Consider the following 19,664-nt stretch of genomic DNA (forward strand, 5'->3'; position numbering starts at 1 on the left):
TACCTACCTACTCAAATACTGTACATACTTACTTAGTGCTAAATATAACTGACACATTTATGCTGTACTAATTTAGATTTAGGTTTTTAAAGATCCCGTGGGATCTCTTTGATTTTCCGGGATAAAAAGTAGCCTATATCCGTCCCCGGGATATAAGCTAACCCTGTACCAAATTTCGTCAGAATCGTTTAAACTGTTGGGCCGTGAAAAGGCGGCAGACAGACTGACAGACACACTTTCGCATTTATAATATTAGTATGGATTCAATAGTATTTTGAAAGAATACTGTTGCAGTTAAAACGTGTTAAAAAGCTAGGATCCAGAGCTGTAATGCCAGTTAAAAAAACGAGATCCCGCTTAAATTTAAGGCGGTTATTTTAAATCACATAGTATTTTTTACCTACTTCCTTTCATTTATTTTTAACCCCAATCCAAAAAGAGGGGTGTTATAAGTTTGACGTGTGTATCTGTGTAACTTTGTATCTATGTATCTGTCTGTGACATCGTAGCTCCTAAGCTAATGAACCGATTGTTTGAAAGGTGGCTTGATCGAGTGTGTTCTTAGAATCCAAGAAAATCGGTTCAGCCGTTTGAAAGTTATCAGCTCTTTTCTAGTTACTGTAACCTTCACTTGTCGGGGGTGTTATAAATTTTTAATTTACACTTGTTAGTTAGTAAGAATATGTCCAATCATCCGAAATAAATGTTTTTTCTTTAAAGCACATCCCTTTCTTGGGTCATTTAGTGGTTGCATTCTCAAAGCATAAAATCTGTAGTAAGTAGGTACCTACCGATCTTATCTTAGGTCTCATTCACACTAAATTTCAAGATCTTTTAAAAAATATATTGTGTTCCTATCTATTATAGAGCCTAATTAACATGTTCAAACCAATTTCAAGCCAACACTTCAAGGTTATACTAATTACCTACTTATTTAGAAGACCTATGTCATGTCATAGTATCCTAAAAAAAGATTGAACTTGATAATTATTCTTAAATGAACCATTACTAATAAACAAAAATACCTAAATAATAAGTAAGTAACTTGAAACAAAGAACGTGTTCAGTTCGGTGTCGTGTTTGCGGATAGTGCAAGCCAGTTAGTTTATAAATGAGCGTTGAAAATGACTCGTTAGCAGTTTTATCCTTACTCAGCTAGAGTTCGCAGCGTTAAATTTTTCTAATTTATAAAAAATTAAATTACATAAGTAGTTTAATTAACTTGAATCGAATCGTAAAGTTTTAATTTTTTTATTACTGTGAAATTTTAAAGCTATGGCCTTCCTTCAAGGACCATCGCCAAAGCAAGAAGAGATGATTAAACAAGAATTGAATGAAATGCCCGGAGACCTGGAGAGAGGGATCCGGGACCTTCGTAGCATGTGTGCGGCGAACCCTTACCTGCCAAATCCAGAATCTTTAGGTAAGTACCTAGGTACCTAATATTAAAAATATTACACTAGTACTAAAATGAATGGTCTATATCTTTCAGTGGTTTAAGATATTGAAGATATTTTAATGATATAAATACTTCCCACCTTTAGAATTAAAGAGACCTTATTCAAAATTTAAGGATTTCGAGTTTGAGTGATGAAAATGACTTTGGATAACTATTTCCATCGACTCATAATAATATTGTGTAGGTACCTATATATACCCAATAAAGCGTAGTTAAAGAGACATAATAATATGTCTCTTTATTTTATTACTAGAGAATGCCCGCAGCTTCGCTCGCGTTGATTTCGGTTTTTTTGAAATCCTGTAGGAACTCTTTGATTTTCCGGGATAAAAAGTAGCCTATGTCCTTCCCCGGGATATACCTCAAGTCTGTACCAAATTTCATTAAAATCGGTTCAGCGGTTGGGCCGTGAAAACGTAGCAGACAGACAGACAGACAGACACTTATGCATTTATAATATTAGTATGGATGAGTCGATGGAAATGGTCTTCCAAAGCTATGTCATAAGTTCCAAACTTATTTTATCACTCAAATTCGAATTTGGAATTTTTTTGAATTAGGTACTTATGTATAATTCTAAAGGTGCGACTTCTAAAACCTATATTATACGTCTTATCATAGTTAGGTATTAATAATTTTAATTAACAGTCCAACAAAAATATAGGTACACATCTTATGTAAGTGTATTAATAAAATCGATTCTAGAAACTTCTAAAAAGAAATAAACTATAACAAAATATCCAATATAAATCAAAGAAAATCAAACTTTTTTTGTTCTAATATTAGGTAGGTATTTTAGTAAATTAAGACAGTCGTGGATGTTCTTTCTTAGTTCTTTAGTTGTTTACAATATAACTCACGTCTTCATTCTGATCATGTTTAAAAATTTCGCAACGAGTTTACGATTTTAATGCATAGTTATCTACATTTCGATTTGTATTCGAAAAAGGAACTCGTAGAGCAGCTATTCATCTTGTCAACCTCCAAGAGAAACCATAAAACAACTAAACCAACCAAAAAAACAACTACCGACGAACCAGTAATAGTCGGGAGGTAGCGTTGCAATTTTTCTAGGAATTTTATATGGAATGAATTTTTATTTTTTTGTTTGTCAGTTGTAGACCACTTTTGCGACGGGGGCTATCTCAAAAATTAAACTAGTTAGGAATATGAAATTTCGGTGTATTATATACCACTAAATTAAATACTTAACAAATACTGAAAACAACGATTTACAAAATACATAGTTTGTAAGCTGTGACCAAAACAAACGAACATTTCTTGGATTTTTCTTTCGCGGTTTACTGCGATGTTCTATCTCGGAAAATAAATATTTCATACTCCCAAAATATGTAGGTACAGAACCCTAAAAGGCCCGACTCGCACTTGACTGGGTTTTCTTTTAAATTGCAATAATTTAACGGAGTATAGTACCTACCTACCTAGTATTGAACGGGGTGATACGAGTAGCTATTAAAATTCAAATCTTATCTAAATTAATATCATGGCCTTTATAATATTATGAATTACGATCCCCTGTTACCTTCAACTTTTATTTCGTTTAATGCCGAACTACCTACCTATTTTGTTTAAGTAAGCATAATATAAATGATTTACCGATCCTTACATTATCCTTCGTATTTAAAATTAACAAACGTAAATATTTGAACGCGATTGAATGGACAAATAAAGCCTAATGGGATATAGGTAGGTACGAGAAGATAAAATATGCCAAATAAAAAAATATTTCAGTCGTTGACAAAAATCTAACTTTCGAATGCGACTTCGTCACCGTTTACTTCCTTGAGGTTTTTTTTAACTCTAGAAAACCCTTTGTTTCCTGGGCAAAATGTACTCACTAATAATGTGTCACTCTTAGCATAGATATATTATACTTATTCTTCTAAGCTGATAAACGTAGGGATAAAAAATTTGAATTAATTTTCCTTATTTGCTCTTAGAAAGTGTTTGACCGCGATCTCACCTGGTGGTAAGTGACGATGCAGTCAACTTGGAAGGAGTATGGCAGTTTTTATTAAAGCCACACCAAGTTTCGATTTCTACACGGTATCGTGCCGGAACGCTAAATCGCTTGGCGGCACGGCAATGCCGATAGGGTGGTATCTAGGCACAGCCAAAGCTTCGCGAAATAATTATAACATTGCATTTATAAGACGGTATCTATGTGTTTGAAAATGGTTTGAAACTCATTATCCTCGCAAACTATTCAAGCGGTAAAAAAATCCCACCTATTTTTCCTTAAATATTTACTAAATTTATTCATCACCAATAAATCTGATATTGTGATACAAACAAAAACGGATTAAGTATTATGTATAGGTAGGTATCTAAATATTCATACGAACGAACATTTAATAAATAATCGAATGATATAAAATTTTATTGATACTAATAACCCAAAGTTAATGATCAGAAATTGACTTTGGCCATTTGGCTAAAATGAAGGACAAGTCAACAATTATTTAGATGTAAATAACAATACTTATGTTATTTTAATTTTATTTTTTTGTTATTTCTGTTATTTTAGTTTTGTGAACATTTTTTTAAAAATAGGGTACAATGAGAAAAATAAATAGATGAGAGACCTTATTAATTTATTTTAATTTTTAAGTTTAGTACTATATATAGGTATATATGTAGGTATGTATAGTATATATTATATGATATAAGTAGGCATGTACTACCTAACTACTTACTTGTCGTTGGGTAGGTACACCTACTTAAATAATTATTTAGGACAAAAGTTCGTTTTAAGTAACCCCCCGTCCACACACTGCCCGTGTGGCATAGGAAGGAGCGAGGAACGGAGTCAGAGACGTAGTGTGGCCGCGTTACTCGCATGTTCCTCGTTCATGCCCATCGCTCCCTATTTTGTCGGTAAGTATGCAATAGCGCGCACGCTGCCACAGTTTCAACCATAGATAATACACTAAAGTTTCGAGGTCCATCGCGTTGCAGAGGTATCAGGCAGTGCGGTGGCGTAGCGATTAATTGCGCGAGTATAGAGCAGTGTGTGGACGGGGGGTAACAACTGAGTTTCTTGCTGGCTTCGGTGGGTTGTCTTTAATTTTGAGAAATAAAAAGTACCTCTCCTACGTCCGTTTCGATCTAAGCTATTTCTGTATATCTCTGTCTATCACCTACCCAACGTCTATTATGTAATATTCTGCTGAGCCAAACGTCTAGCTCAGCGATTGAAGAGATTACCAGACGGACAGAATCATTTCGCATTTATAATATTAACATACATATATAGATTACCTATAAAGGTGGTGTAGATATCTACGGATACCTTCACAGACACTATTTCTAGTCACGGTCTAGTTTAAATATTTTGCAATTTGTATCGCATGTCGCATGCGTCGGGTCAGGACATTTTAATTTGAGGCCCTTGAGTTTATAGTTAGTCTAACTATGTTAATTTCAATAAATCACGAGAATTCACTACAAGTAAGGCATTTAAAAATAGGCAAGACAAGACCTAAATAAGTACATTGTGTAAACTGTATTTAACTGCTTATTACGAAAATAGCATAATCATTCTTTGTCGTCTAAGTACTTCTTACCTACCTATAGTGCGCGTCAGGTTGAGATGGCAACCGGAGCGGGGACGCTCCGCACATCCGCTCAGCCCCCGCGCTGACCTGCTGCGGGTGACGTGCGGGTGTGCGGGGCGCCCCGCCGCCTCATACCCCGATTGCCATCTCAAACTGTCGTTCGAACTTCAAAACAACCGTTTTGTTTCATTTTACTTTTCATTGTGGTCAGTTTCATAGTAAAATTTGAAATTTGTGCTGCGGAGAAATGGTAGGGCGTATTAATTTTATCTAAGCCTACGTTGTATATACCTATGGATAGCCCGGGATTATTTCAAAGATGTAAAACAGTAAACGATTACCTAAATAGTTACCTAAATCTCTTTAGGCTATCTATGTCCAAGTGAATTTCCATAATTTAATTTGTAAGCCACAGCCCACATCACACATGACAAGTGCTTCAAATTGGGTTCAAAGGTGGGCTATACTTAATACTTTGCAAATTGCAACAAGCTCTCGACTGCCTAGACTCCTTATTAGGGTTCCGTACCTCTAAAGGAAAAACGCAACCCTTATAGGATCACTTTGTTGTCTGTCTGTCTGTCTGTTCGTCTGCCCGTCTATCAGCCCGTCTGTCCATCTGCCCGTCTGTTCGTCTGTCGTGTCTCTCAAGAAAACCTATAGGATACTTCCCATTGACCTAGATTCATGAAATTTGTCAGGGGGGAAGGTCTTGTAGCACAAGTAAAGGAAAAAATCCGAAAACCGTGAATTTGTGGTTACGTCACAAAAAAATTATCAAAATGTGTTTCAATTTTCAAACTAAGCGCCCACAAAGTAGGTATCAAGTGTAGGGGTATCATATGAAAGGGGTTTACCTGTACATTCTAAAACAGATTTTTATTTATTTTTACGCATAATAGTTTTTGATTTATCGTTCAAAATGACGGAGTATACCTGAGTACGGAACCCTCGGTGCGCGAGTCTAACTCGAACTCGGCCAGTTTTTTAAAATCATAATATCAAAGGCATATTTACATTGTACGAGGACACATTATAATGCTGTTTGAACACTTAAAAGTCTTAAAACATATTTATTTTACCTTATGTTTTAGATTTTTTACTGTGTAAGCGACAAAGAAATTGCGTACTTGGTATGGAAATATTTACACAACCTTTGCTCTTGAATGCTAATATTGGACCTAGAATGTAACTAGGCATCTCTGATTCTAGACACTGTTTATAAAGTTGCATACCTACTTATCCATACCTGTATTTAACCTACTACGTAGTGATTATTTTCTTTGCATATAATTAAATACTCGTATCTAAATACTAACTATACCTATCTAAAAATAGGTAGTCTAGGTAGGTACATCGCATACACCAGATTTTTACAACAGTATGATAAGAATAGGGGAAGCAAAATACGACCTCATTCAGTTTGTAATAATTCAGTGAAAAATAGCCGGTAAAAATCACTTGACTGAAGAAGAACATCGTGGCTCAAGAATTTACACCAATTGGATAGATACTTAGGTATTCCGATTATACTTACTCAATCTATGACTCAATCTTTATTCTGCCGCAGCAGCTTCCAAGGTGCAGATTTCTCTAGTGGTTGCCAACCTCCGATAAGAGACGGCACTACAAGAAGATGCTAATATAAGGCAGTAATTGAAATAATTAGATACTAATAACAGCTCGTGGCCTCAAGACGTTTTCGAGGAATGGGCCACACAGATAGATGGACAAATAACACAAAAATTCGCAATCAGCCTTTAGAGCACGGAATCCTAATTAAAAATAGATTCTAATTCGTATCGAATTAAGATATTTAATGAATTTTTATAAGCCCGGTAGTTCCTAGTTCAGACTAAGTATAAATCTTAATATTAATATTAGCATTTCTATTGTTAACCACACAGTCACAGACCACTATATTGTTAAGTAGGATATTAAATAACCAGACATTTACGTGTCAGGTCATGAATAAAGTTAATTCCTACAAAGATTTTTATTCCTGAGTCAGTTTTATTGACCCTCGATAGTCGATAGCCATATCATAATAGTTTTGTATTAATTTAGTTTTAACCTTCTATTTTATAATATAAAATATTTTTTTTTATGAAAATGTTCCTACCTATAAATCCTTTAATTAAAAAATTATCATATTTAATGATAGATTTTGTAGGTAGGAACCTGTGGTAGGAACAAAATGATGCAAAACAGACAATAAAACTTTAAAAAAAACGGTCAAGTGCGAGTCGGACTCACACACGGAGGGCTCCGTAGTCCCTATCATCGTACAAAATATACCTAACACTTTTATGTTGAAGTTTGAACACTGCAAATGTTTTAAAATTATTTAGTAAATTAATTTATTCGTGAAAATATTTTAATTTTTTTTTTTGCTATGTATTCACGGTTATCGGAATTTTCCTTTAAATGCTGAAAAAAATTACGGGGCATTTCACGGTATGGCTTAAAAAGGGGAAAGCCTTTGCCCAGCAGTGGAATACTAAATAAAATATAAATATATACTAACAAAACTATTTATGTAAGTACTTAAATTAACTATAAATTTATATTAATAAATAAATACAGCCACATCTGGTGTCATTTTTTGCGCAAAGGATTAGCCTGGCTGTCTAGCGCAGAAATACGGCCAGTAGGTATTCTTGGCACGATCCAACGTGGGCACAATTTGTACACTTAGATAACGTAAATTAGGCTACCTTTTAGTTTTATTTCATTTCAATTTTTATCATGACGTAGGTATCAGGGGAAAGTTCTGGTTTTGATATTGAATTTTTTTTGTTCACAGAAACACATTTTCTATTGAATTTTTTGCGAGGGTGCCGTATGGACTTCGAAAGAGCTAGAAAAAAATTGGAAACATTTTGCTACTCTCGCTCGCGGTACAGAGACCTCTTTGAACATCGCTCGCTGAACGAACCACCTCTAAATGACGTGTGCAAGTTTATGTAAGCACTTTATAATTTATACCTCATCTGTATTTCTTAATCATTCATAATTAATTATATATTATAAAAACTAGCTGTGCCCGCGACTTCGTTCGCGTGGAATCAGTGCGCTTTATATAGCCACGGACGCTCAGGCGCGAGGCGGGCGTGTAGTACGTACTCTGTACGTTAAAAATGTTCGCCGTGATTCTTTAAATTGACATAACTTTTTTATTTATGAACCGATTGACATGAAATAAACAATAAATGTTAAGTGATACAATATATTAGTGAAAACCGTATCTAAATCGAATAAGCCGTTTCTGGTATTAGCGTGCACAAACACACAGACAAACAGACAAACAGACAAAAAAAAATTAATTACAATTTCGGGTTCGGCATCGATATAATAACAACCCCTGCTACTTTTTTTTTTATATACATATTTCCATTGTACAGACACCACTTTTCTAAAATTTTATTATATGTATAGTTATATGTTCGTTTGCTAACCCGTTAAAAAAATCCGATAATATATATAAGACCTACCTACCTGCCTTTTATGATTCTAGGTCAACGAGAAGTACCCTATCGGTTTTCTTGACAGACACGACAGATGGACAGACAGACAGACAGACAACGAAGTGATCCTATAAGGGTTCCTTTTTCTTTTTGAGGCATGTACAAAGTATGTTTAAAAATAATATTAATGTGTTTATTATCTGTATTTAAACAAATCTACTAACTATGAGAATTTCGCGTACAATGGCAGCAACATTACTTAGGTACCTACCTAATGTGCAGAAAAAATACTAGGTAGGTGATGATGAGATGCATTATTCATTGACTCAATTGTATTGAAATAATTTTTACATTAAAAAATTTAAATAACACAGGAAGCACAGGTACTTAAGTTATTTATAATTTCTTTAATTTTAGGGTTCCTTTTTTAGGAAAGACAGGTAGGTATAGATCTTATAGTACAAGTACAGGAATAAATCTGAAAACCCTGAATTTGTAGTTACATCATTTTAAAAAAATGAGTTTTAATTTTCAAAGTAAAATAACTATACCAAGTGGGGTATCATATGAAAGGGCTTTACCTGTACATTCTAAAACAGATTTTTATTTATTTTTATGTATAATAGTTTTTGATTTATCGTGCAAAATGTTGGGAAAAATACCGGAGTACGGAACCCTCAGTGCGCGAGTTTGACTCGCACTTGGGCGGTTTTTTCTATGTACCTTCTTATGGACATAATATACCTACCTATGCAATTTTTTGCCGTCACGAATTCGCCTTTAAATTAAACACCCATGGCCAAAAAATAATATTTAAAATAATTGTTTCCTATTTCAACAATTTAGGATGCGAATATATTATCACAATGTAACTTTATTTTATTATTGAAAATGTTATCTTATAACTTTAGTAGGTAAGAGAGTTGAAGTTCAAATGGTGTATTGTAAAGAAGCGACTCTTCAGAAATAATTTTCGCATTACTCCGCACTTAGCTGACTAAACTAATTACATTTTCCTCAAGATGCAGGTCAAGGAATTTATTTACTTTCTTGGCATTATTTCACTTAAGTACTTCGGTATTTGATTTTATTTGGTCTATGATCTATTTTAATCACGTCCGCTTAAACATCATGTGGTTAGGTAATACTTGGTCCTTCTGACCGAATTCCTCGACCGGACTAGCCATTTTTTCGTCGTCATCTGCCGGCGGACGTCCCCTGCTGGGCATCTTGTAGGGACGTCCACACGCCACGGTCTTGCGCCACCTAAATCCAGCGGCTCCTTGCGGCTTTGATGTCATCTCTCGACCTAGTAAGGGGTCTGCTAGCGCTGTGCTTTTCGGCGCGAGGTCGCCGGTTGATTAGGTCATAATAAGTAGGTATAGACCAATTGCACGTCCTAGTAGTACCTACATATTTAATAGTCCTTTTTTAGCTTGAAATTAAAAAGAAGAAAACAATCTTAAGACAAGAAGAAAGCCTCATATTCTTTTTCTTTGGAACAGAGATATAGTACCCCTCCCGAAGTTAACAGACGAGGGTCTTCGCGTCACAATCTTCAGAATGCGGCCGAACTATCCGGAGAGTTCAGCCGACATAGCGGCGACCGTGCGCGCGGTGCTGCTCATCAGCGACGCTAGGATGCACGACGAGACTCTGATCGCTGGAGATGCCTTTATATGGGAGGTAAGCTAGGTGCAATTGCTTGTATAGTATGGCATATTAATGTAAATTGAACAGTTGAAAAGAGCAACCGCCGTGTTTGTTGTTGGTTCTTCTCGGTAAGAACGAAAGAACAGTGGTAAATTATTTTGACTATTCAATTAAGCACTTCTAAAAGTTTATTTGAATAAAAATCTATTATATTCTATTCTTAGCGAGTGTTGATATCATAGTGATTTAGTGATAACACACGACGGTCTTCGCGTCACAATCTGCAGCGATGAATGGGCTGAACTATCCGGCTTTTAAATGGGAGGTACAAGATCTTACTTGATTTTGACAATGATGAATTTATGAACAAAAACGAATAAATAAATTATTGTAACACAAGATAGCTATAAATGTATTAGGAAACGTATTAGATAATAAAGGCTTTTTTACTTTTACTTTTACTTTACAAGATCTTATGTGACCAAAATCTCTTCAAAAATCAGGTGTGGCTCATCTACGGGGCGGATGAAAATTCAAACACAGAGGAGAGTCAACTGACAATGCTCATTTGACTCACTAACATCCACTGCAGTAATATGCAGTTCGTTAATAAAATAACTAAGTAGGTAGGTTAGTTATAGGTACTTACCTAATAAATTGGAAATACCTAGCACTCGCTAGTTAAGTATTGTGGCTGTAGGAGATTGACCGGATGTGCATTGTGCGTGAATTTAATTATCCTTAGTTATTTCTATTCTATGTTGTTATGGTACCTACTCTAGTGTCTAATAATAATTCTATGGTAGGTACCTGCATAATATCTCAATGATAAATCTAAGATGCAACTTATCAACACGTTTAAAAACTATTGGAAAAAAACATAGTTACATATATTATGAATAAATATAATTCTTGGTACCTACAGTGGCAATTTACCATCAACAGTTCCGAAATCTCCTCATCTTAGGGGTGGCACCCTGCAGCATCAGAATTGAGAGAGTTGGGACTTTGAGTTCCATAAAGCAGTCTATGCTTGACATTTTCAACTCTATTTTACTATCTACACCTGAACCCCCTACGGTTTAGGAATGCTGCACCTTTCAACATCGGGGTTGAGGAATTGGAATTTGGAGAAAGTCACGATGTCGGTGCTTGGTAATCTAATTACAATACAACTCGACACTCGATGGACAGGTATGAGACTAGGCGTGGAGAAGGCTTCAACAGTTCTGAATATCATAACTTAGGCGGGCAAGTAGGTACCCTACAGCATCAGGATTGCGGGGTTGGGACTTGAACTTCGATATAATGAAGTCTATGCTTGTTATTTTCAATATTATTTTACTATGAATCCTTATAGAGTGCTGCTGCCCGCGGCAGCAGGATTGATTGTGTGTCGATGGTAAATCACACTAATATTCTAAAGGCGAAAGTTTGTGTGTACCTATATATATGTTGCGTATGTTTGTTACTCCTTCATGCAAAAACTACTGGACGGATTTGGCTGGGATTGGAGATAGATTACACCATGGATTAGCACGTAGGCTACTTTTACTCTCGGAAGAGTTCCCACGGGGTTTTTAAAAATCTACATCCACGCGAACGAAGTCGCGGGCATCAGCTAATAAGTAAATAGTGAGTCGGTCTGAGTCTTTTGCCACATAATATGTATAGAGTAGTGAAGTGAGCGAAAGGTGTCTGTTGCATTTGAAGGCTCGTAATATAAAGCTGCATTGTTTGGTCGACAAGTGTTCCCACATGCGCGCGTCGCTGGCGACCCGCGTGGCCATGGCGGCGGGCGCGGTGCGGCGCAGCATCCACCTCGCGCAGGCCGCGTACCCGCAGCGCATGCGCCGCATACACGTGGTGGGCGCGCCCTCCCTCATCGCTTCCTCCATCAACCTCATGCGATCCTGCGTCAACGAGAAAGTCAGGAAACGGGTGAGTGCCACAAGCACGGCCGCATAAGTACCTACCTATTTAAAAATTGTCAGAAAAAGATGACAACCACCAGAAGGAGCTCTGCTCACACATTTTGTAAGTTAGTCCCCGCAGACTGTCAGAATTTTCCTTCCTGAAATGCACAATATCGTCGACGTTGTTTTTCTACCTAGAGTCTAGATATACGAGTATATTATAGTGGTTATGATTTTTTTTTTTTATATACTAACTTCCACAATACTTAGGTAGTTCCTTACATCATTTTCATATTATTTTAATATCTGTTACGGTTATGACAGTTTCTTTTTCTTTTGGAACAAATAAAGATTTTTATTAATACTTAATAGTTATTATGAAATACTTTTAAAATATGCTACTTCCTATATGAATGCTACTTGCTACCTTCTCGATCAATATATGGAGGTCAAATTCTTATTACTCCTGGTTTTGGAATGTGTAAATTACATAATATGAAATCATATACGACTATGCACATTACACGTATTATTAAGCAATAATGCTTTTAAAGGGCGTCTGCCTTGATAATGAACCCAGTAAACATTGACCCAGAAATTAGCAATTCAGATTTAAATTAATGTTCGCTGCTGTTATGCAAAATTAAAATAAACGGCCTCGTAACTCTCGAATTTATTGTTAAAATGTATTACCATTGCTGAATCAGAATTAAAACGTTCTTACATTGAAATTCCAGTATTACTTGCACTCGAAAACGGAAGAGTTATTCGATCACTTCCCGTCAAGAGTGCTGCCAGTGGAGTGGGGCGGTGAAGAGGAGTCTCTAGAGATTCTCGCGAAGAAATGGCGCCGTCGTGTTGATGATTTACGAGAATACCTCCGGCACCTCAGCGAGCTGTGTGACGTCACGCCCGATGAAGTTTACGAAGACGATATCTATGGCGCAGTCGGTTCCTTTAGACAACTCCAAATCGACTAGTATTATGCGTAGTTCTATTTGACCCTTGGTATTATTTTTACATTGGAGCCTCTATAGGTAGCTCATATTATTATTAATGATAGTTCATATGGTAGGTAGTTAACTATAAATTATTATGATTAAGTACGATTTTTATCTAAATTATGGGTTTGTTTTTAAAAACTACCTGTCCTAATTAAAAAACCTACATATACCTACCAGCTGCCTACATATAAAACGTTAACATAATAATCGACAGACAGACAGCCGGTGGGCCTAGAGACTTGAAGAGGACATATATTCCTTGAGTATCCTACACCTAAGCACTAAGGAAGGGTTTTGCGAATATCATCTAACGTAAATTCACGCGGGCCTAGCCCTGAGAAAGAGTTAGTTTAAATGTATGATGTATATATACCTAATAATAGTTAATTTATTAAGTATAGGTAATAACTAATTAGAAATAATTAAATATATGCTAATTTATGACAAAAAAATTAAACATTAAAAATATACTATAAAAGCTCAGTGCCCCCTTCCACCGGGGGCCCCTCGCATTTTGTTTTTCCTACCATCCTAAGATTACACGAATGTCGAATTTGTACCTCTCTAGCACATTAGCTTAACGAGTTGTAACATAGTACTAAAATGAACACTTATACCTTTGTATTACCTCTCTAGTAGTAAAATGAACACTTATACCTTTGACTTTTGTTATTATCAAGACTTATACTATTTTTTTAACGTTTTTTATTTCTCTATGGAAGGACCATTCTAGTTAAGCTTTATGAAATTGTAGTACCTAACTAGGTAGAGCTGATTAAAATTACAGCTATTAAAATTTTGACCAGATAAGGATTCCTTTTATTTTTATCAGTTAATATATATCTTATATATTATAATATACCTTTGCCACTAGCAATAAGCTGCTGAAAATCAACTAAGAAAATATAAAAAACCCGGCCAGTGCGAGTCGGATTCACGCACCGAGGGATTCAAATCTAGGAAGGATCTTATTTAAGCAGGTAATTAGGTAATTATGCTGTGACTTGTGAGACCTTCTTTTGCTTTGTAGGTCAACGGGATGTACTTACCCTGTTTTGATTTAGTTGCGGATTGCGAGTGTCAAAGTAGGTATGTGACACACTATGTAAATAGCTATATATTTTAGGTTTCTTACCTCAAAAGGAAAAACGGAACCCTTATAGGATTATTTTGTTGTCTGTCTGTCACTCCTTCTGTCCGTCTGTTGTGTCTGCCAAGAAAACCTAGAGGGTACTTCTCGTTGACCTAGAGGCATGTTTGCCAGGTAGGTATGTCATCACAATTAAAGGAAAAAATCCAAATTTGTGGTTAAATTACAAAAAAATAATTAAAAAGTGTATAGCTATATATATAACTAAGATAACTATACCAAGTGGGGTATTATATATTTCTTTTCGGATTTTATATGTATTTATATCGTACAGAGTTAGTAATATAGGATAATAAAATGCGTCAATTATGGCAATAAGGTGTCTAGTGTCCATAAGCACTGTATAATATGTATGTTAAGTAACTTAATTGTCGTATCATATGGTACCTGTTATAATTATCCGTATATAAGGAAGTGGAATGTAAATAACGTAATCCTCTACATCATGAAAGTTTAAGACTTTTCTTACTAAATAGATACCTAACTATATACCTAACATAATATACCTAGTTACATAAGCCAGTTAGAAAATATAAAATAAGTATTTATAACAGGATACCCATCTTATAAGTCCTTTTTAGGGTTCCGTAGTCAACAAGGAACGCTTTTACTTAGTTTCGCCATGTCGGTCTGTCAATCCGTCATCGTCAGTGCTAGAACGCTGTAATTTGGCATTTAAGTGTCATATAATCACACCAACAAGACAATGCAGTAAAATGTTGAAACAATGATTTTGGAGTAAGCCCAAGACCCCAACACGTAAAGTGAGTGTGGAGTGTTCACAAAAAACTTAAAAAGTATTTATTTTTTGTACGATGGTACAGATAACGGAACCCTTCGTGATCGAGTCCAATTCGAACTTGGCCGGTTTTTATTATTATACATATTATATTATTATGTACGTACGGTGAAATTCTTAAAACCGTAAAAGTACGTAAATGAGACCTAATTATTATGTGATGGAATTTAATAACAAAAACAGGCATTAGGTATAAGAAATTACTCACAGTGTATATGTATTAATTATTATTATTGATTGGCAACAGTATGTTTAAACGATAAACAAGTAAGTACCTGCTTAACATACCTACTAGGGTATATTTCCACTGATTTGTAATTTGACAGGGAGCTAAAAGAATCATTCCGAGTAGGTTGTTACGGCACGTCTCCGTACGTAAACATAATACGAGTATATATATCTACCATTAAATTATGTTAATACAGCTCGGTGGAGGGCCAGGGCGGCATTAATAAACGGGGGCCCCATTCTCTGTTATAATCGGTTGACATGATGGTTATACTGTAGGTACACTTAATGGTAATAAGTTAATAATAAAACGTAATGATATCATGTAATAGAATATAGTTAACTGCAAGCGAAGCGAGCGCGAAAAAATTTCAAGGAAGGATCCTATCGTATTCATAACTTTAGCCTTTAATTTTGAATGGGGCCTCTATAACTTACATATTTTTTATTTACCACAATTATTATTTGGAATATTACTGAACGACTTCTCAAAGTTCGGAGATCCGAGCACGGCCAGGAGTGGAGTAAACAATCAGTTAGACAAAAGTTAATAACTATAACTACTATACATAAATAAGCATACACTAGATAAACATGTCACCAAGAATTAATTGCATTAAGAAATGGCGGTTTTAAAAGAATCCCAAGTCCTAAGTCGGTGCCACTGAGGTGTCAATTTGGAGTCACAAACAAAATATGAAGAACTAGAGGATGCCCGCGACTTCGTCCGCGTGGATTTAGGCTTTTAAAGATCCCGTGGGAACTGTGTGATTTTCCGGGATAGAAAGTTGCCAATGTCAATTGCAGAGATGCAAGCTACCTCAGTACCAAATTTCATACAAATCGGTTTAGCAGATGGATCTTTAGGAATCCCGTGGGAACGCTTTGATTCTCCGGGATAAAAAGTAGCCTATGTCCGTCCCCGGGATATAAGCTGATCCTGTACCAAACGTCCGAATCGGTTAAACTGTTGGGCCGTGAAAAGGTAGCAGACAGACAGACGGACAGACAGACAGACACACTTTCGCATTTATAATATTAGTATGGATACCTAAACGGTTCGTGTGGCTAATTAACACCAGCTCCAAAAAATATTACTAGAGAACTAACTACATTAACTCTTGTAGGAACCGTAGGTAGGTACCGTAGGTACATGATATTTTCGGTAGTAAATATTTTTTTACGTTTTAGTGATTGTGGTTATTGAAGTCGGTTTTTTTATATTTCTGTACTCACAAGTACCGTGTAAGTTCTGTAATCATGAAAGGCAGGTAGGAAAGGATTCTAGGTCAACCCTATAGGTTTTCTTGACAGACACGACAGACGGACAGACAGACAACGAAGTGATCCTATAAAGGTTTCTTTTTTTCTTTTGACGTACTACGAAACCTTAAAAATGGTGATGATCATCACCATCATCATCTCATGAACGCAAAAATACTTCACAAAGCCAGAGACAAACCAAATGAAAGAATAATGCAAAGCGAATAGTGACGTCTTTCCCTGGATTGCCTGCCTGAAAGCCCTCTAAGGGGGTGCGTTGCGTGTGTCGGCGAGCGCCGGCACAGACGGGGTCCATACTTGTATAGTTTAACTAACTTGTTACAAATAACTACAAACTTGACATTGGCTAATCTTTGTAAAGCCAGACGAGAGAGAGAAAAAAAAAGTATAATCTGTGGTTCACCTACTAACGTCCAATAAGCGTCATCAAATGCCAATCTCCATTTTCTGTCATTGTGCCGTCACTCATTTGTCATTACGTGGCCTTAGTTTTGTGTATGAAATAAATAGTGTTAAATAAAAGAAAACAAGCTATTAATGTATTGAAAGCAGCTATTAAACTATTCCAGTGAAAATCGTAGTTCAAATAGTTTTCACAATGCATAATTTATCTAAATCTTTATGGGTTATTTCAATGATTTTAGCCATAGTTGTATCAACGGCAAACTGTTACACTATCACGGTGGACGCACACGCCGAAGAATGTTTTTTTGAAAATGTTGAAGCCGACACTAAAATGGGTAAAGTTCCAGAATTTATTGCTTTTTAACCTATAGTTTGAACTTCGAAAACTACCATTATGTATATTGTGTTTAATAATTATTTCATAATAACCTACTATGAAATTATTGTCAACATACATATTTCCAACAGAGCTATCTAGAATACCTGTATAATTTTATAATAATACATATGCGAAAGCGTGTCTGTCTGTCTGTTACCTTTTGACAACTCATCTGTTTAATTGATTTTAAAAGATACAAAGATAGCATGCGTCCTAGGACCTACTTTTATCACAGAAAATCAGAGTTCATTTTGTTCAAAGAATTGCTTGTACAATACTTTAGCTGTAAACAACCTCCATATGGCACATATCCTTGTTTCAGGGCTTACATTTGAAATAGCTGAAGGTGGTTTCTTAGATATAGATGTAAAGATCACTGGTCCTGATGGCACAGTGATATATCGGGGTGAGAGGGAATCTTCTGGAATGTACACGTTTTCTGCACCCACCTCTGGTCGTTACACCTATTGTTTCAGTAATCAAATGTCTACGATGACACCTAAGGTGAAGTTTTATTTTAATATATTCTTAACACATCAACTCCTTAACAGAATTTATAGAGCTTGCACTCAGACTAACCTTTATTGGCAAGGCACCCAAACCCTTTACTGCAATACCTCACCTGTGCTGATGGGATGAGCCTAGACAATGTCTTGTATGAAATCGCTTTCTAAGCAACCCAATAAAATGAATACAAAGCTTTCAATTTGAGAACAATAATAATGCATAGTACAATCACTATCTATTATTTATTTTCAGGTAGTAATGTTTAACTTTGAAGTAGGAGAAGCACCTCATAAAGGTGATGACAAAGACAAGGAAGTTGATCACAATAAGCTAGAGGAAATGATTAAAGAATTGGGTTCCACTCTCAAGACTGTAAAGAACGAGCAAGAATATATGCAGGTACTTTCTACTTAGTCTATTCATTTATTAATACTTATTGATATGTACCACATAAATCAACTCAATGTGTTTTCTGAGGCATTCATGTTGTATTGTTTGTTCAGATGGACATTCAAAATATTTGGCATTGACTTAGTTTACTGTTAAAGAATTTTATCTGGGCAAAAAAACAAAATGTCCCTCCTCAGTGGACTATTTTCATATACTTATTATAGCTCCAGGATAAGGTGCCTATCCACTGAAGCAGAGCAGAGTGAAAATGTTTTCAGTCAACTAATCAGATTATTAAATGTAATGAACTTATTAATAATTCGATTGGCCTGTTTCATCTCTCATCTATGTCAATTGTCATGAATCCTTATATAATATGGATATAATAATGTTTCCTCTTCAAATCTGCAGGTACGAGACAGAATTCATCGATCCATCAATGAAAGCACAAATTCTCGTGTTGTTATGTGGTCTATATTTGAAGCATCGGTGCTTCTAGTCATGACTCTGGGGCAAGTCTACTATCTCAAGAGGTTCTTTGAAGTGCAACGAGTCGTCTAAAGTTTGTTATTGTGGTGTAGAAAGTTTATAAGTATTTAATAAATTTTTATATTGATGACTGTGAAATGCAAAACAATTTTGGTATGTTGCATGATGTGTGAAAATACACAATTTTTTCTGTTATTTATTATGAACTCTACTGGTAACACAGCTATCATTAGTTAAAGAAATATAAATGAGGAGCAACTTGTAAATAAAACAATTGTAATATTTTGATCTGTTTATTTTGTAAAGTAAAATATATCAAACTTCCATCATTTCTTTTAATGCAAATTGTCTTTAATAATAGTTTATCATATTTGCTTACTATAAGTACTTTATCATACATTACATTTTTCATTTTTAGGGTTCCATACCTCAAAAGGAAAAACGGAACCCTTATAAGATCACTTTGTTGTCCATCCATCCGTCTGTCGTGTCAAGAAAATCTATAGGGTACTTCCCGTTGACCTAGAATCATAAAATTTGGCAGGTAAATTGGTCTTATAACACAAGTACAGGAATAAATCTGAAAACTGCGAATTTAAGGTAACATCATTTAAAAAAGTTAAAATGTGTTTTAATTTTCAAAGTAAGATATCTATACCAAGTGGAGTATCATATGAAAGGGCTTTACCTGTATATACTAAAACAGATTTTTATTTATTTTTATGCATAATAGTTTTTGATTTATCCGAGTATGGAACTCTCAGTGCGCGAGTGAACTCACACTTGGCCGGTTTTTTCCTAAGTAACATCGTTAAATAGAAGATGGATGCAATAATTTTATACAAAGATGTTGCATTTAAAATTAATGTGGATGTCAATTCTTTTAGAGCTAACTTTGAGATTGAAGTGATAGGGTTAAAATTGCATCATCTCAAAAAAGTTATTTCAATCCTGTT

General features: G+C 35.3%; 2 protein-coding genes and 2 long non-coding RNA genes across 4 annotated transcripts in view; 2 read left to right on the forward strand and 2 right to left on the reverse strand.

Annotated features, from left to right (window-relative positions):
- LOC123871404 overlaps positions 1 to 19,664 on the reverse strand; it is a 383,067-nt gene that overhangs the window by 114,844 nt on the left and 248,559 nt on the right. The gene's annotated exons all lie outside the window — the stretch shown is intronic.
- Positions 849 to 13,887, forward strand: LOC123871381 (alpha-tocopherol transfer protein-like). The gene is made up of 5 exons (XM_045915166.1): positions 849 to 1,423; positions 7,844 to 8,003; positions 10,010 to 10,190; positions 11,907 to 12,098; positions 12,811 to 13,887. Exons 1-5 carry the CDS (start codon positions 1,276 to 1,278, stop codon positions 13,051 to 13,053), a joined length of 924 nt encoding a protein of 307 aa, XP_045771122.1. The 5' UTR covers positions 849 to 1,275; the 3' UTR covers positions 13,054 to 13,887.
- LOC123871397 lies at positions 13,212 to 14,140 on the reverse strand. The gene is made up of 2 exons (XR_006797260.1): positions 13,735 to 14,140; positions 13,212 to 13,694 (listed from the first exon to the last, which is right to left on the reverse strand). It is a non-coding gene; the product is annotated as an uncharacterized LOC123871397 (long non-coding RNA).
- Positions 17,001 to 18,946, forward strand: LOC123871388 (transmembrane emp24 domain-containing protein 2). Its single transcript, XM_045915173.1, has 4 exons — positions 17,001 to 17,278; positions 17,645 to 17,826; positions 18,082 to 18,228; positions 18,631 to 18,946. Exons 1-4 carry the CDS (start codon positions 17,137 to 17,139, stop codon positions 18,778 to 18,780), a joined length of 621 nt encoding a protein of 206 aa, XP_045771129.1. The 5' UTR covers positions 17,001 to 17,136; the 3' UTR covers positions 18,781 to 18,946.

The sequence above is a fragment of the Maniola jurtina genome, chromosome 13 (assembly GCF_905333055.1).
Source record: "Maniola jurtina chromosome 13, ilManJurt1.1, whole genome shotgun sequence".
Classification (NCBI taxonomy): Eukaryota; Metazoa; Arthropoda; class Insecta; order Lepidoptera; family Nymphalidae; genus Maniola; species Maniola jurtina.

Coding starts and splice junctions, on each gene's coding strand:
- LOC123871381 (XM_045915166.1), top strand. CDS start 1,276: ATGGCCTTCCTTCAAGGACCATCGCCAAAGCAAGAAGAGATGATTAAA. Junction 8,004..10,009: donor AATGACGTGTGCAAGTTTAT/GTAAGCACTTTA, acceptor TCTTTGGAACAG/AGATATAGTACCCCTCCCGA. Junction 10,191..11,906: donor GAGATGCCTTTATATGGGAG/GTAAGCTAGGTG, acceptor TTGGTCGACAAG/TGTTCCCACATGCGCGCGTC.
- LOC123871388 (XM_045915173.1), top strand. CDS start 17,137: ATGCATAATTTATCTAAATCTTTATGGGTTATTTCAATGATTTTAGCC. Junction 17,279..17,644: donor TGAAGCCGACACTAAAATGG/GTAAAGTTCCAG, acceptor TCCTTGTTTCAG/GGCTTACATTTGAAATAGCT. Junction 18,229..18,630: donor ACGAGCAAGAATATATGCAG/GTACTTTCTACT, acceptor TCAAATCTGCAG/GTACGAGACAGAATTCATCG.